At 38.8% G+C, this 18,732-nt stretch overlaps 1 protein-coding gene across 1 annotated transcript in view; it reads right to left on the bottom strand.

The window, feature by feature from the left end:
- Positions 1-10,676: 10,676 nt before the first annotated feature.
- The window catches only part of LOC133773486 (POTE ankyrin domain family member B-like), a 67,425-nt gene continuing 59,369 nt past the window's right edge, over positions 10,677-18,732 (bottom strand). The window contains exons 16-18 of the mRNA XM_062210809.1: positions 18,506-18,634; positions 12,707-12,895; positions 10,677-10,750 (exon numbers count right to left, since the gene is read on the bottom strand). Of these exons, the coding sequence (XP_062066793.1) occupies positions 10,677-10,750; positions 12,707-12,895; positions 18,506-18,634 (392 nt within the window). The remainder of the gene's footprint in view (positions 10,751-12,706; positions 12,896-18,505; positions 18,635-18,732) is intronic.

Below are 18,732 nucleotides of genomic sequence, written 5' to 3'. Positions count from 1 at the left end.
TTAGGGACCTCAAAAGTTAATACACATGGATACAAACAAGTCATCTTTGACAAATTAGCTAAAATCATTCCTCGTAGAAATGACAAACTCTTCAACAAACGGTATGGGAAAATTGGATCTACACGTGTACAAGTGTGAAACCAGAACTCTACCTTACACCTTACCCCAACAATCAACTCAGAATAGATAAGGGTATATCTTATAAGAGGTATATATTTGCATTGTTGTTGAGTTCATGTTCAAATAAAATTTCACATTTTAGGCAAGAGACATAGCAATGTAAGTGATCTCCTATACTAGTTGGACTGAATCCTTCTTTATACTCAACCATTCAGCATGGCAGCAAACTTGGAGCAGGAAACTCAGAATGTATCCCCAGCTCTTTGTAAACCTTTCACTAATTTCATTAGTTTGTGATACTTTTTTCAGTTTATAATTGATAAATTACCTTATCTCTGTACCATTGAGTGGGCAATGATTATGAAATACAATGCAAATAGCACCCCATCAGACTCTATGGCTAAATCAAGTTTCCAAATCACATCATTCTTGGGTTTCTTTTGCAGTGTTCTGAGAATAGAGCAGAGCTCCATGGCTTGCTAAGGAAAACTGTGGCTTTTCCACTGGTAAAGAACATAAATCTATTAATCCCATTTCTTGCTACATAATAAAGGGACCTAGACTTAGATTTTACTTTCTCTTGATGTGTAAAGCATGCACATTCTATTCTTCACTAGGATTAAGTGCTTTTAATTGCATATTCAATGGCTTGAATGTATTTAGAATGAAAGCTATATCCTAAAGATTTAATCATAATGTTTATGTAAATTTCTCAAAGAAGAAATAGGTGATATGGTATGGAGTACTTAATGTTATCCCAGCAACTATTCAGCTAAAACATTTTCAATCTATACAAAGATAAGTGATGCACATAACATACTCTCCACTCAGGCAGCTTAATAGCACATTCTCCCCTTAGACAAGATTATCTTTTGTGGAGATAAATAAAAACAATATTAAACTAGGGAAAGGTTGTTCTGTACACACAATGTGACAAGTACTTGAAAGAGAAATGCTCCTAACAGTCAAAAGTGTGACAGAAAGCCACATAACACAAAGAGAATCTGGAGCTCGACCTGAATACATCAGTGTAGAGAAGAGCAGAAACTAAGAATTGTGAAGTACAACATGAAGAAAGTTGGAGAGATAGAGAAAGTGGCCAAAAAATCCCTCCGTCTTTGTTTAAATCCACAGCCAAGGAAGTAAAGGCTTGCGTTTATAAAATAACTTGGAAATGAACGATCACAGTAGCATGATTAACAGTGGTCAGAATGTGAAATTAATCTAAATGTTCATCAGCTGATGAAAGGCTAACCCATACAACTAGAATAGTATTTTAGATTTTCGTAGGGGATGGCACTGTGACCTGAGGTGCCAACATCCCATATGGGCTCCAGTTTGTGTCCCACTACCCCTCTTCCAATCCAGCTCTCTGCTAATGGCATGGGAAAGCAGTGGAAGATGACTCAAATATTTGGAACCCTGCACACATGTGGGAGACCTAGAAGAAGCTCCTCAATCTGGATCATTCCAGCTTCAGCCATTGCAGCCATTTGGGGAGTGAACCAGTGGAAGAAGACCTCTCTCTGCCTCAACTCTGCTTCTCAAATAAATAAATCTTCTTAAAAATAATATTATAGAAAATTGTTTGGCAATAAAAGAAATAAATACTGATAGATGCTTCATCACCGATGAATCCTTTTTATGCTTAATGAAAGAAGCTAGCCATTAAGGGCTACATAGTGTAATATTCTGTTTACATGAAATTTCCAACAAGTAAATCTTTAGACACAAAACATAGATATTTGATTGCCTAGGATTAGTGAAGATCGAGGCATAATGGGTAAGCAATTTAGGGCTTTTAATCAGAAGAAGGGCACTAGGCAATGATTAAGGGTTCAATTCAACAGGAAGAAGTGCCTACAATAAATATATACACACCTAATTACAGGGTACCTAGCTATTTAAAAGAAATGTTAATGAATCTAAATGAGACACAGACTCCCATACAATAGTAATTGGATCTTCAATACCCCGCTTTCAGCAATGGACAGATCAACTAGACAGAAAATCATCAAGCAAACAACAGTTAATCAATACTATAGAACAAATGTGTCTAATGGATATCTACAGAACTTCTCATCCTGCAATTGCAGAATACACATTCTTCTCACCAGTGCATGGATTTTTCTCTAGGATAGACCACAGGCTAGGCCATAAAGCAAGTCTCAGCAAATTCAGAATAATCAAAATCATACTGTACATCTTTTCAGCCCACAATGGAATGAAACTAGAAATCAACAACTCTAGAATCTCTAGAGCATATGCAAACATATGGAGACTGAACAACATGCTCCTGAATAACAGTGGGTCACAGAAGAAATCAAAAGAGAAATCGAGCCCAGCTGCCGGCGGGGACTCCAGTGGTCCTTGGGTGCTAGGCGCGGTGCCAGGCAGGGGCTGTGCAGCCTCAGGAAAAGACTCAAGAAAAAAACTGCAGAGGAAACGCTTCCGGATCCAGTGGATGTGACACAGACGACCTACAGGGAGCCCACTGCGTGGAAAACCAACCGAGGGAGACGATCCGAGCGGCGGGAGACGAGCCACAGAATCTCGCCAGCGCGGGAACCAACGGAGGAGGGTAAGACCTCAGAAACCCGAGACATTGGGGGGGGGGGAGGAACAGAGGCCTCTCCCTTCACTCACCAAGCAAAACAAAGAGCACCGTGATTTTACATATGTAAAGCGCAGCCAAACTCAGTAACTTCAGCAAAACTCGAGAACACATTGAGGGCTGCATAAACTCTTTGTGTGGTCCCAGGGGTAGATCAAACGAATACTCACAGAGGCAAGATTTCAACTACCCTCAACCTACTCCCAACTGAGTCAAAAAAAAAAAAAAACCATAAATTATCTCCAACATGCCAAACAACAAACACAGAAGCCGAGGTAACAAGAGCAAGGAAGACACTATGATGCCCCCAAATGAACAAGACACCCCAATGCAAGATTATGAAGATGAAGAGATAGAGGAAATGCAAGAAGCAGATCTCAAAAAAATGATAAGAACATTAAGAAGTTCTCAAAAACAAATTCTTGAACTACAGAAATCCTTAATGGACAAGATAGAAAATATCTCCCATGAAAATGAAATATTAAGGAGAAATCAAAATGAAATGAAACAACTAGTAGAACATGAAACTGAGATAGTGACAAAAAACCACAATGAAATGAAGAACTCAATAGATCAAATGACAAACACATTAGAGAGCCTTAAAAACAGAATGGGTGAAGCAGAAGAGAGAATATCGGACTTAGAAGACAGAGAACAGGAAAGGAAACAGTCAAATCAAAGAAAAGAAGAAGAAATCAGAAATCTAAAAAATACTGTCAGGAATCTACAGGATACTCTTAAAAAACCCAACATTCGGGTTCTAGGAGATCCTGAAGGCATGGAAAGGGAGAAAGGATTAGAAGGCCTTTTTAGTGAGATCCTAGCAGAAAATTTCCCAGGTTTGGAGAATGACAGAGGCATCCTAGTACAGGAAGCTCACAGAACCCCTAATAAACATGATCAATAGAGATCCTCACCACGACACGTCGTAATCAAACTCACCACAGTGAAACACAAAAAAAGATCCTAAAATGTGCAAGAGAGAAACGCCAGATTACTCTCAGAGGATCTCCAATTAGACTTACAGCTGACTTCTCATCAGAAACCCTACAAGCCAGGAGAGAATGGCGAGATATAGCCCAGGTACTAAGAGAGAAAAATTGCCAGCCCAGAATATTATATCCTGCAAAGCTCTCATTTGTGAATGAAGGTGAAATAAAGACTTTTCACAGCAAACAGAAATTGAAAGAATTTGTCGCCACTCGTCCAGCCCTGCAAAAGATGCTTAAAGATGTGTTACATACAGAAACACAGAAACACGGTCACCAATATGAAGGAAGGTAAAGGAAGGAAACCTCACAGCAAAAGATCACAGGAGTCTCAAACCAGATATTAGAAAATATCTTTGGCAAATGGCAGGGCAAAGTTACTCCTTCTCAATAGTCACATTGAATGTTAATGGCTTGAACTGCCCAGTTAAAAGACACCGATTGGCTGATTGGGTTAAGGAACAAAACCCATCTTTTTGCTGCTTACAAGAAACTCATCTTTCCAACAATGATCCATACAGGCTGAAAGTGAAAGGCTGGAAAAAGATATACCATGCCAACAGAAATGAAAAAAGAGTGGGCGTAGCCATCTTAATATCGGACAACATAAACTTTACCACAAAAACTGTCAGGAGAGACAAAGAGGGGCACTATTTAATGATTAAGGGATCCATTCAACAGGAAGATATAACAATTATCAATGTATATGCACCTAATCACAGGGCACCAGCTTATTTAAAAGACTTCTTAAGGGACTTAAAGGGAGACTTAGACCCCAATACAATAGTACTGGGGGACTTCAATACTCCACTCTCAGAGATAGACAGATCAACAGGACAGAAGACCAAGAAGGAGACAGTAGATTTAAATGACACTATAGCCCAAATGGATCTAACAGATATCTACAGAACATTTCATCCTACATCTAAGGACTTTACATTCTTCTCAGCAGTATATGGAACCTTCTCTAGGATTGACCACATACTAGGCCATAAAGCACGTCTCAGCAAATTCAAAAGAATTAGAATCATACCATGCAGCTTCTCAGACCACAAAGGAATGAAATTGGAAATTAGCAACTAGGGAATCCCCAGAGCACGTGCAAACACGTGGAGATTGAACAACATGCTCCTGAATGAACAATGGATCATAGAAGAAATTAAAAGAGAAATCAAAAATTTTCTGGAAGTAAATGAGGATAACAGCACAACATACCAAAACCTATGGGATACAACAAAAGCAGTGTTAAGAGGAAAGTTTATATCAATAGGTGCCTACATCAAGAAATTGGAGAGGCACCAAATAGATGAGCTTTCAAGTCATCTCAAGGATCTAGAAAATCTGCAGCAAACCAAACCCAAACCCAGTAGAAGAAGGGAAATAATTAAAAATCAAAAAGAAATCAACAGGATTGAATCCAAAAAAACATTACAAAAAATCAGCCAAACAAGGAGCTGGTTTTTTGAAAAAATAAACAAAATTGACACCCCATTGGCCCAACTAACTAAAAAAAAAGAGAAAAGACGCAAATCAATAAAATCAGAGATGAAAAAGGAAACATAACAACAGACACCACAGAAATAAAAAGAATCATCAGAAATTACTACAAGCACGTGTGTGCCAGCAAACAGGGAAAATCTATGAGGAAATCTATGAGAAATGGACAGATTCTTGGACACATACAACCTACCTATATTGAGCCAGGAAGACATAGAAAACCTAAACAGACCCATAACTGACACAGAAATTGAAACAGTAATAAAGGCCCTCCCAACAAAGAAAAGCCCAGGACCAGATGGATTCACTGCTGAGTTCTACCAGACATTTAGAGAAGAACTAACTCCAATTCTTCTCAAACTATTCAGAACAATCGAAAAAGAGAGAATCCTCCCAAATTCTTTCTATGAAGCCAGCATCACCTTAATTCCTAAGCCGGAAAAAGATGCAGCATTGAAAGAGAATTACAGACCAATATCCCTGATGAACACAGATGCAAAAATACTCAATAAAATTCTGGCCAATAGAATGCAACAACACATCAGAAAGATCATCCACCCAGACCAAGTGGGATTTATCCCTGGTATGCAAGGATGGTTCAACGTCCGCAAAACAATCAACGTAATACACTACATTAACAGGCTGCAGAAGAAAAACCATATGATTCTCTCAATAGACGCAGAGAAAGCATTTGATAAAATACAACACCCTTTCATGATGAAAACTCTAAGCAAACTGGGTATGGAAGGAACATTCCTCAACACAATCAAAGCAATATATGAAAAAACCACGGCCAACATCCTGTTGAATGGGGAAAAGTTGGAAGCATTTCCGCTGAGATCTGGTACCAGACAGGGATGCCCACTCTCACCACTGCTATTCAATATAGTTCTGGAAGTTCTAGCCAGAGCTATTAGGCAAGAAAAAGAAATTAAAGGGATACAAATTGGGAAGGAAGAACTCAAACTATCCCTCTTTGCAGATGATATGATTCTTTATTTAGGGGACACAAAGAACTCTACTAAGAGACTACTGGAACTCATCGAAGAGTTTGGCAAAGTAGCAGGATATAAAATCAATCCACAAAAATCAAGAGCCTTTGTATACACAGGCAATGCCACGGCTGAGGAAGAACTTCTAAGATCAATCCCATTCACAATAGCTACAAAAACAATCAAATACCTTGGAATAAACTTAACCAAGGACGTTAAAGATCTCTACGATGAAAACTACAAAACCTTAAAGAAAGAAATAGAAGAGGATACCAAAAAATGGAGAAATCTTCCATGCTCATGGATTGGAAGAATCAATATCATCAAAATGTCCATTCTCCCAAAAGCAATTTATACATTCAATGCAATACCAATCAAGATACCGAAGAGCTTCTTCTCAGATCTGGAAAAAATGATGCTGAAATTCATATGGAGACACAGAAGACCTCGAATAGCCAAAGCAATCTTGTACAACAAAAACAAAGCCGGAGGCATCACAATACCAGATTTCAGGACATACTACAGGGCAGTTGTTATCAAAACAGCATGGTACTGGTACAGAAACAGATGGATAGATCAATGGAACAGAATAGAAACACCAGAAATCAAACCAAACTTCTACAGCCAACTTATATTTGATCAAAGATCCAAAACTAATCCCTGGAATAAGGACAGTCTACTCAATAAATGGTGCTGGGAAAATTGGATTTCCATGTGCAGAAGCTTGAAGCAAGACCCATAACTTTCACCTTACACAAAAAGTCACTCAACGTGGATTAAAGACTTAAATCTACGACCCGAAAACATCAAATTATTAGAGAGCATTGGAGAAACCCTGCAAGATATAGGTACAGGCAAAGACTTCTTGGAAAAGACCCCAGGAGCACAGGCAGTCAAAACCAAAATTAACATTTGGGATTGCATCAAATTGAGAAGTTTCTGTACTTCAAAAGAAACAGTCAGGAAAGTGAAGAGGCAACAGACAGAATGGGAAAAAATATTTGCAAACTATACTACAGATAAAGGGTTGATAACCAGAATCTACAAAGAAATCAAGAAAATCCACAACAGAACAAACAACCCACTGAAGAGATGGGCCAAGGACCTCAATAGACATTTTTCAAAAGAGGAAATCCAAATGGCCAACAGACACATGAAAAAATGTTCAAGATCACTAGCCATCAGAGAAATGCAAATCAAAACCACAATGAGGTTTCACCTCACCCCTGTGAGAATGGCTCACATTCAGAAATCTACCAAAAACAGATGCTGGAGAGGATGTGGGGAAAAAGGGACACTAACCCACTGTTGGTGGGAATGCAAACTGCTTAAGCCACTATGGAAGTCTGTCTGGAGATTCCTCAGAAACCTGAACATAACCCTACCATACAACCCAGCCATCCCACTCCTTGGAATTTACCCAAAGGAAATTAATTTGGCTAATAAAAAAGCCATCTGCACATTAATGTTTATTGCAGCTCAATTCACAATAGCTAAGACCTGGAACTAACCCAAATGCCCATCAACAGCAGACTGGATAAAGAAATTATGGGACATGTACTCCATAGAATACTATACAGCAGTAAGGAACAATGAAACCCAATCATTTGAAACAAGATGGAGGGATCTGGAAAACATCATGCTGAGTGAATTAAGCCAGTCCCAAAGAGACAAATTTCATTTGTTTTCCCTGATCGGCGACAACTGAGCACCAAAGGGGAAACCTGTTAAGTGAAATGGACAGTATAAGAAACAATGACCTGATCAGCTTTTGTCCTGACTCTACATGTACAATGTAATACTTTATCCTTTTTAGTATTTGTTGTTGTTGTTGTTGTTCTATTACTAGTGGTTGAACTCTGTAAATAACACACAATTATTCTTAGGTGTTTAAATTTTAACTGAAAAGTGATCCCTGTTAAATTTCAGAGTGGAAAAAGAGAGGGAGGAGATGCACAATCTGGGACATGCACAATCAGTCTTGCCCCAAATGATGGAGTTAGAAATGTGCCAGGGGATTCCAATACAATCCCATCAAGGTGGCATGTACCAATGCCATCTCACTAGTCCAAGTGATCAATTTCAGTTCACATTCAATGGCTTAGATAGGTCTAAAAATCAAAGGGATCACACAAACAAGACAAGTGTCTGCTAATACTAACTGATAGAATCAAAAAGGGAGAGAAAGATCCAACATGGGAAGTGGGATACACAGCAGACTCATAGAATGGCAGATGTCCTAAACAACACTCTGGCCTCAGAATCAACCCTTAAGGCAATCGGATCTGGATGAAGAGCCCATGAGAGTATTGTAGGCATGGAAAGCCAAGATACCATGGAAAAGAAAAAAAGAAGAAGACCTAAATGAAAGATCTCTGTTAGTGAGATCCCAATGGAAAGAACGGGGCCATCAAAGAAGGAGGTACCTTTCTCTAAAGGGAGGAGAGCACTTCCATTTTGACTGTGACCCTACCGGAACAAGATCAAAGTCAGCGAACTCTAAAGGCTTCCATAGCCCTGGCAACTCATGACTAGAGCCTAGGGAGATTACTGACGCCATGAACAGGAGTGTCAAATTGTTAAGTCAGCAACAGAAGTCACTGTGTACTTACATCCCATGTGGGATCTGTCCTTAATGTGTTGTCTAATATGAAGTGATGCTATAACTAGTACTGAAACAGTATTTTTACACTTTGTGTTTCTGCGTGGGTACAAACTGATGAGATCTTTACTAATTACATACTGAATCGATCTTCTGTATATAAAGATAATTGGAAATGAAAAAAAAAACCTGGTGTTAAATTGGAAATGGCATAGAAAATTAATTAATTTTTTTAAAAAATATTATGTAGGATCTCTGTCTTTAATGTGCTGTACACTCTTATTTAATGCTATAACTAGTACTCCAACAGTATTTTTTTTTTCACTTTGTGTTGCTATATGGGGGAAAACTGTTGAAATCTTTACCTAATATATACAAAACTGATCTTTTGTATATAAAGAGAATTGAAAATGAATCATGATGTAATAGGAAGAGGAGAGGGAGTGGGAGGGGGGAGGGTTGTGGGTGGGAGGAAAGTTTTTGGAGGGGGAAGCCATTGTAACCCATAAGCTGTACTTTGGAAATTTATATTCATTAAATAAAAGTTTAATTAAAAAAAAAGAGAAATCGAAGAACATTTTTTCGTACTATTTGTTGAACTCTTTACTTAGCACAGACTTCATCTTCTGCAAATAAAGATAATGGCAAATAGGTTTTAGTTAAAAAAAAAAGAATGGGAATAGAAGAGGGAAAACAAGGGTGAGAGAGCAGGTGGGAGGATGGGTACTTTGGAAGAATCACTATGTTCATAAAGTTGTATTTATGAAATGCATTAAGTTTGTATACCTAAAACAAAAGCTTTCTAGAAAAAAGAGTTTCCGAAGCTATATGTCTCTTGAAAGACAGATAGATAAACAAATTAAGAAAGAGAAATCATGTGGTTTTTCTGCACTATAATTTAGAGAGCAGAAATAATCTATGTGTACATGAAATTACATGTTTACATAATATTATAGTATATATGGGCTATCTGTAAGTGGAACACCACTAAGTCAGATAATTATATAGAGACAAAAGCAAAGTGTCAGCAAAAAAGGGCAAGAAAAGGTCTAAATGTAAAGCTAAAGAAGAGAGGGAGATAGCATTAGAGGGAGGGGGGTGGGAGGGGAAGGGGAATGGAGAAGGGGATGGAGCAAGGGAGAGAGGGAGAGTGGGAGAGGAAGGGAAAGAGAGTGAGAGAGAAAGAGAACCTTCCACTGCTGGTTCACACTACAAATGCCTGCAACAGTAAGGACTGGGCCATGCCATGGCCAAGAAGAGTACTTCATGCGGGTCTACAACTTAAGTGTCAAGGACTCAGGTACTTAGCCATTGCCTGTTGCTTCCTAAGGTATGCATTAGATAAAAGCTGCAATTAGAGCACAGTGGGAACATAAACCCAGGCACTTTGATGTGGATCCTCAACAACCCAAGTGGTGCTTTAAGCATGAAGCCAATTTTCCACCATCCTCACTGTCCTCATTCTCAAATCTTTGCATTTGCTGTAACTCTTTCTTCATTTAAACATATTTTGTATGTTTTATCAGTATGTGGGAGAGAACTCACATTTTCTAATTCAGGTTATCTGCAACATGTAGCCTAGCTATTTGTTCTATCCCATGACCATGATGAGCATCAAATTCAAATAGTTGTATATTTAATATTTCCCCCTTGTATTCCTGCTTGTATAGCTGTTTGCACTGAAATTAGCAAATAGCTTCTTCTTATACATGTTTTGTACTTTTTTTTAAAAGAAAATGCTTGTAACAACACAAACATTGTGCCTTTTTACTAGAATGATGTTCATTTGGGGTGTTTGTAAACTCCGAATCCCAGTGGCCTTCTGGACTTTTAGACTGAAGCATATATCTGGTGTCTAAACTTCAACTGGTGATACTTCGATTCACATAATCTGTCACTAACAAATCAACTGCTTGCTCTGGCCTCAGAATCAGCCCTTAAGGCATTTGCATCTGGCTGAAGAGCCCATGAGAGTATCGTAGGCATGGAAAGCCAAGATACCATGGAAAAGAAAAAAAAAAGAAGAAGACCTAAATGAAAGATCTCTGCGAGTGAGATCCCAGTGGAAAGAATGGGCCATCAAAGAAGGAGGTACCTTTCTCTGAAAGGAGGAGAGAACTTCCACTTTGACTATGACCTTGTCTAAATAAGATCGAAGTCAGTGAACTCAACAGGTTTCCATAGCCTTGGAAACTCATGACTAGAGCCTAGGGAGATTACTGATGCCATAAACAAGAGTGTCAAATTGTTTAATCAACAACAGAAGTCACTGTGTACTTACCTCTCTTGTAGGATCTCCGTCCTTAATGTGTTGTTCAATGTGGATTAATGCTGTAACTAGTACTCAACCAGTATTTTACACTTTATGTTCTGTGTAGGTACAAACTGATGAAATCTTTACTTAATGTATACTAAATTGATCTTCTGTATATAGAGATAATTGAAAATAAATCTTGGACGGCGCCGTGGCTTAACAGGCTAATCCTCCGCCTTGCAGCGCTGGCACACCGGGTTCTAGTCCCAGTCAGGGCACCGATTCTGTCCCGGTTGCCCCTCTTCCAGGCCAGCTCTCTGCTGTGGCCAGGGAGTGCAATGGAGGATGGCCCAAGTGCTTGGGCCCTGCACCCCACAGGAGACCAGGATAGGCACCTGGCTCCTGTCATCAGATCGGCGCGGTGCACTGGCAGCAGCGTGCCGGCCACGGCGGCCATTGGAGGGTGAACCAACGGCAAAGGAAGACCTTTCTCTCTGTCTCTCTCACTGTTTACTCTGCCTGTGAAAAATTTTAAAAAAAAATTTAAAAATTAAAAAAAAAGAAAGAAAATGAATCTTGATGTGAATGGAATGGGAGAGGAAGCGGGAGATGGGAGGGTTGCAGGTGGGAGGGAAGTTATCGGGGGGAAAAGCCATAAACTGTACTTTGGAAATTTATATTTACTAAATAAAAGTTTAAAAAAATCAACTGCTTGTCTTCTTTCCTTTCAATTGTATCTACTGGGTTCCTTTCTTTTGAAATCATTTAAAAAAGAACAATAGGACATCTGCCATTCTATGAGTCTGCTGTGTATCCTGCTTCCCATGTTGGATCATTCTCTCCCTTTTTGATTCTATCAGTTAGTATTAGCAGACACTAGTCTTGTTTGTGTGATCTCTTTGACTCTTAGACCTATCAGTGTGATCAACTGTGAACTGAAGTTGATCACTTGGACTAGTGAGATGGCATTGGTGCATGCCACCTTTACTTAATATATACTAAACTGATCTTCTGTATATAAAGAGAATTGAAAATGAATCTTGATGTGAATGGAAGGGGAGAGGGATTGGGAAAGGGGAGGGTTGTGGGTGGGAGGGAAGTTATGGGGGGGGGGGAAGCCATTGTAATCCATAAGCTGTACTTTGGAAATAAAAGTTTAAAAAAAAAGAACAATAAGAATCTCACTCACATGTGTTGAAAACATGTAGTGCATGTCCATTGTCATTTTTATATTCTAATATATTTCACTTAATTGAAGATTAGAAAATCAGTGGTTGGTATATCCCAGGAACTGAGAGTATATTTTGAGATAGAAAGACATTTTCAAAACCAGGTTCTTTCCTCCTTTTTAAGGAAATGTCAGGAAGAAAGAAACAAGGCTGAAAATACAGTCTGAATTAAAATATTTTATGCTATTGCTATATCTTTTCAGCCCAACACACACACACACACACACAGACACTCCTACTCATGGTGAAATACAATACAAAGCTTCTTGACCAAAATGGACATACAACCTGGAAAGAAGTAAAATCTCTAATGTGTATGTTTTTCAATTGTTATATGCTATCTTTTTAAAGCATATCATATACATACAAAAAGCAAAACAATATAAAAAAGAGAAATTCAAATTTTCACATGCCTGCAGCTGGTTGTTTTCACTTCCATCAAGTTTTTCCTTCTCTTTTGGTGTTGCTTCTATGGCATTATGCACTGGAGAAGAAATGACTTGCTCTGATTCTGGTTCCATGCTTGTATAATTCTTAATTCCATGATAATCACACGACTTCTTGACTATGGGTGATAGTAATCTTCTCTTATCAACGCCTACAATGCAGAAACATGGTGTCAATATTTGACTCATATGCTTCACTTCTTGATGTAGTTAAGTCTCAAATCCAAAAGACTTTCTGGACCACTAGAATGAGGCATATAGCCCTTATTTAATTCATTGTGCTATTTTACTAATCTTTTTATTGCTTAGTACCCAGAACAGACCTATGTAGTTAAATATACTTAGTATTAACAGCTAGATTAATAATGTTACCATATTCAATGCCATCTCACTAGTCCAAGTGATCAATTTCAGTTCACAACTGATGGCTCTGATAGATCTAAGAGGCAAAGGGATCACACAAACAAGACTAGTGTCTGCTAATACTAACTGATAGAATCAAAAAGGGAGAGAAGGATCCAACATGGGAAGTGGGATACACAGCAGACTCATAGAATGGCAGATGTGGCCTCAGAATCAGCCCTTAAGGCATTCAGATCTGGATGAAGAGACCATGAGAGTATTGTAGGCATGGAAAGCCAAGATACCATGGAAAAGAAAAAAAAGAAGAAGACCTAAATGAAAGATCTCTGCGAGTGAGATCCCAGTGGAAAGAACGGGGCCATCAAAGAAGGAGGTACCTTTCTCTAAAGGGAGGAGAGAACTTCCACTTTGACTATGACCCTATTGGAATAAGATCAAAGTCGGCGAACCCAACAGGCTTCCATAGCCTTGGCAACTCATGACTAGAGCCTAGGGAGATTACTGACGCCATAAACAAGAGTGTCAAATCGTTAAGTCAGCAACAGGAGTCACTGTGTACTTACATCTCATGTAGGATCTGTCCTGAATGTGTTGTCTAATGTGCAGTGATGCTATAACTAGTACTGAAACAGTATTTTTACACTTCGTGTTTCTGTGTGGGTGCAAACTGATGAAATCTTTACTAATTACATACTGAATCGATCTTCTGTATATAAAGATAATTGGAAATGAAAAAAAAAGCTGGTGTTAAACTGGAAATGGCATAGAAAATTAATTAATTTTTAAAAAAATATTATGTAGGATCTCTGTCTTTAATGTGCTGACCACTGTTATTTAATGCTATAACTAGTACTCCAACAGTATTTTTTCACTTTGTGTTGCTATGTGGGGGCAAACTGTTGAAATCTTTACTTAATATATACTAAACTGATCTTCTGTATATAAAGAGAATTGAAAATGAATCTTGATGTGAATGGAAGGGTAGAGGGAGCGGGAAAGAGGAGGGTTGCGGGTGGGAGGGAAGTTTTGGGAGGGGGAAGCCATTGCAATCCATAAGCTGTACTTTGGAAATTTATATTCATTAAATAAAAGTTTAATAAATGAAAAAAAATAATGACATTGGCAAAAACGTAAAAAATTCTAAATGAGTGCAGACTGTATAATACAGTTGTAACTTTACTGAAGAATTTAAATCAATAAATAAAAATGCACAGCAAAAAACATATAGAAAATAATATTTAATTTTAGCAATTGCAAGTTTAAATAAGCTTCATCAATCATTGAATACTCACTTCTTTAGCCAATGCTTTTAATTGTCCAAGGTCAACAAACTACTTCAAGAAAGACTAGATGTCTTTCTGTGTTGAAGGAGTTCAGAGCTGTTTTAAAACTTCTGCTTCTTAGATGTCTCAAGCTCATGGATAGTCAAGAAAAAAGTCATTTGGGTAGGTCTATAAATTTGGATGTGTGGCTTATCATTGCTACTCTGGAGAAAATTGATAATGTCTATGAAGTGCAATATTAAATGTACAGGTAACACAGAAAATAAAACTGTAGGGTAAAATATTTTATGATTCCTACATATCTAATCATATGACTGATTCAGAACACTATATTACCTGCTACCAACAGAATACAATTAGATGCTGTTAATAAACAGAGAACTGAAATTGACTGTCATGTATTATATTTAATGATATTGTGCTCTTTAGGCCGGCGCCGTGGCTCAACAGGCTAATCCTCCACCTTGCGGCGCCGGCACACCGGGTTCTAGTCCCGGTCGGGGCACTGATCCTGTCCCGGTTGCCCCTCTTCCAGGCCAGCTCTCTGCTGTGGCCAGGGAGTGCAGTGGAGGATGGCCCAAGTGTTTGGGCCCTGCACCCCATGGGAGACCAGGAGAAGCACCTGGCTCCTGCCATCGGAATAGCGCGGTGCGCCGGCCGCAGCGCGCTACCGCAGCGACCATTGGAGGGTGAACCAACGGCAAAAGGAAGACCTTTCTCTCTGTCTCTCTCTCACTGTCCACTCTGCCTGTCAAAAATAAAAAAAATAAAAAAAAAGATATTGTGCTCTTTAAAATCAGTATTTCTTGTGCACTGTTTTTCATAAAAATTTGAAGTAAGAGACTACATGGATAGAGCTGAGGAACTACTATTTAGCTAATTGTCAGTGAATCCCATAAATACTGACAAGTCCATTTCAGAAAATATAAAGTCATATAAGGTACAAAATAATTTAATATTTTGTTTTGGAAGATGATGTTTTAAAGATTTATTTATTTGAAAGGAAGAATTACAGAGAGACAAGGAGAGAAGGAACAGCACCATTCATCCACTGGTTCACTACCCAAATGACTACAGTGGCCAGTCCTCGGCCAAGCTGAAGTCACACTTGGAACTCCAGGGCTCAACTACCTGGGCCATGGTCCACTGTTTTCACAGGCACATTAGCATGCAGCTGGATCAGATTAGAACAGCTGGGACTCCAAGTGGAGCTCACTCGGGATGCCAGTGTCACAGGCAGTGGTTCAACCCACTGCGCTACAACACCAGTTCTGTAAGATGATTTTTAGAAACAATATCATATACAGTTCTAAGTAATACTTGTAGATTCAGAGGTGGATGAATATAGTATGCATTATGTTGTGTTTCACTAGGTAATAACTGGATCTCTAGATTTCTCAGCTATTCAATCTTCTGTATATAATCCTAGAATCCACTCTAAATTTATGCTAAATGACTACAAAAAAGTACTCTTTACCCTAATTCTATGATTTATATGTGGCTTGGGTTACAAGAGTAATACAAAACTTGCAAAATGGTATTCTATTGATCGTAGGCTGCATAAAAGGAGTGAACAAAGTAAAAGGATTTTTTGGAATGTCAGCATGATGGCAATATGAAGACATTCAGAGGTACTTGAGGGTTGAGATATGATTTCTACTTACTATGTTTCAAATAGGTCAAGGAGAACAGAAATCTCTCATAGAAACATAGCTCCAACAATAATCATTTCTTCATCTTTAACAGATTTGTCATTTGTCAATTATCTAAGTGCTGTGGATGTGGACTGATTAAACATGGATCGCAATAAATATTTATATAGTCAATTCCCAAATTTCCAGATCTTTGACAATTTTTATTACTGAGCATCAAACTACTAGAATCGGTCTAAAAATGTAAAACTAGGGTTTTAAATTATGAGAATAGAAATAATATAACAAATAAGACTACTGTTTAAATTATTTTTTCAGAGAAGCAGCCCCAAGTCTTCCATTCTCTATGCCTCCTCACATCTCTCCTAAATGGTTTATTGCTTTTTTAATGTCCAATACCTGTCATTCACATAAGTGTGTAGTTATATTTAATTAACTATTGTCTTACTTTTTCTACATGTCATTTTTCAGTATTACTTTGACTCACTTAAACATTGTATCATACACTTTGCTTCCTAATGGCAGCATTTTTAGAAATAATCAGAAATCTACAGAGATTTTTTAGTAACAAAGTTCATGTACAGCCACTGCAAGTTTAAATATGCATCACCATCTTTAGGTTTCTACATTTGTGAAACAATAAATATGATATTCACAAACTGAAGATTAAAACCATATGATCATCTCAATAGATAATAACATCATTCCAACTAAGCAAAAAAAAGGAGAGAAAACTCAAATCAATAAAATTGGAGATAAAAAAGGGAATATAGGCCGGTGCCCTGGCTTAACAGGCTAATCCTCCGCCTTGTGGCGCCGGCACACCAGGTTCTAATCCCGGTTGGGGCGCCGGATTCTATCCCGGTTGCCCCTCTTCCAGCCCAGCTCTCTGCTATGGCCCGGGAAGGCAGTGGAGGATGGCCCAAGTGCTTGGGCCCTGCACCCGCATGGGAGACCAGGAGAAGCACCTGGCTCCTGGCTTCGGATCAGCACGATGTGCCGGCCGCAGCGGCCATTGGAGGGTGAACCAACGGCAAAAAGGAAGACCTTTCTCTCTCTCTCTCTCTCTCTCTCTCTCTCTCTCTCTCACTATCCACTCTGCCTGTCAAAAAAAAAAGAAAGAAAAAAAAGGGAATATAATAACAAACATCACAGAAACAGACATCAGAAATTTCTAAAAACAATTGTATGCCAACAAACTTGGAAATCTAGCAGAAATGGATAGATTCCTAGACACATAAAACCTACCTAAATTGAGCCATGAAGAAATAGAAAACCTAAACAGACCCACAACCATGACAGAAATTGAGCCAGTAATAAAGGCTCTCCCAACAAAGAAAAGCCCAGGAACAGATGGATTCACTGCTGAACTCTACCAGACATTTAATGAACTAACTCCAATTCTTCTCAAGCTACTCAAAACAACTGAAAGGGAAGGAATCCTCCCACATTCTTTCTACAAAGAAACCATTAAAAAAGATAAAAAGATAACCATTTTATCTTAGAGATTTACTTGTTGTTTAAAAAATTTATTTATTTGAAAGGCAGAGTTATAGAGAGAGAGGGAGAAGAAGAGACAGAAAGAGATTTTCCATCCAATGGTTCTCTCCCCAAATGGCAGTAAAGGGCGGGGGTGGGCCAGGCTGAAGCCAGGAATCAAGAGCTTCCTCCAGGTCTCCCACATGGGTGCAGGGGCCCAAGGACTTGGGCCATCCTTCCCTGCTTTCTGAGGCACATTAGCAGGGAGCTGGAGAGAAATGGAGTAGCTGGGACTCAAAGTGGCACCTACATGGGATGCTGATATTTGCAGGAAGCAGCCCATCCCTCTAAACCACAGCATCAGCTCCTGCAGATTTACTTTTATTTTTGAAAGAACTTGTCTTGCTTCTTTATTTCTAAGAGCAAAGTAAATATTTGGAGCACAGTAAATAAACTTGTAAATCTCAAACAGAGTGGAAAGCACACCACATAAATCATCAATAAAGATCCAGAACTGTGTTGGGAATAATTACCAAAAGAAGTATATAGTTGGGGGCCAGCACTATGGCGCAGTGGGTTAAAACCCTGGCCTAAAGCATCGGCATCCCATATGGGCGCCGGTTCGAGACCCAGATGCTCCATTTCTGATCCAGCTCTCTGCTATGGCCTGGGATAGCAGTGGAGGATGGCCCAAGTCCTTGGGCCCCTGCACCCACGTGGGTGACCTGGAGAAGGCTTCTGGCTCCTGGCTTCAGATCAGTGCAGCTCTGGCCATTGTGGCCAACTGGGGAGTGAACCATCAGATGGAAGACCTCTCTTTGTCTCTCTCTCTCTCTCTGACTCTCCTCTCTCTCTATGTAACTCTCTCAAATAAATAAATAAATCTTTAAAAAGAAAGAAGTGTATAGTTGGAGACATATTCAGAAAACAGTTTTTTTTTTAATTTAATTAAAAAGGTTTAAAAGATTTACAGCCAGTTACTTACTTTTGAGACTCTCCTTTTTAGTAGCTTCAGGCTGCTTAGTTTGAGAGTCACTTCTTGATAACGAAGCAATCTCCTCAGGCAATAGGTTTTCAATTAAGATTCCTTTTTCCTGGGCTTCAAGAAGAAGTGCTAAACAGAAGAATGAAAAAAAAACAAAAACAAAAAAACAAACAGATGTGCAATGCAACTTTTGGCCATGCCAAGTAATCCTCAAATTTTACCCAAGG

Source organism: Lepus europaeus, chromosome 14, assembly GCF_033115175.1.
Source record: "Lepus europaeus isolate LE1 chromosome 14, mLepTim1.pri, whole genome shotgun sequence".
NCBI lineage: Eukaryota > Metazoa > Chordata > Mammalia > Lagomorpha > Leporidae > Lepus > Lepus europaeus.
This window is presented reverse-complemented; position numbering and strand designations above follow the sequence as displayed.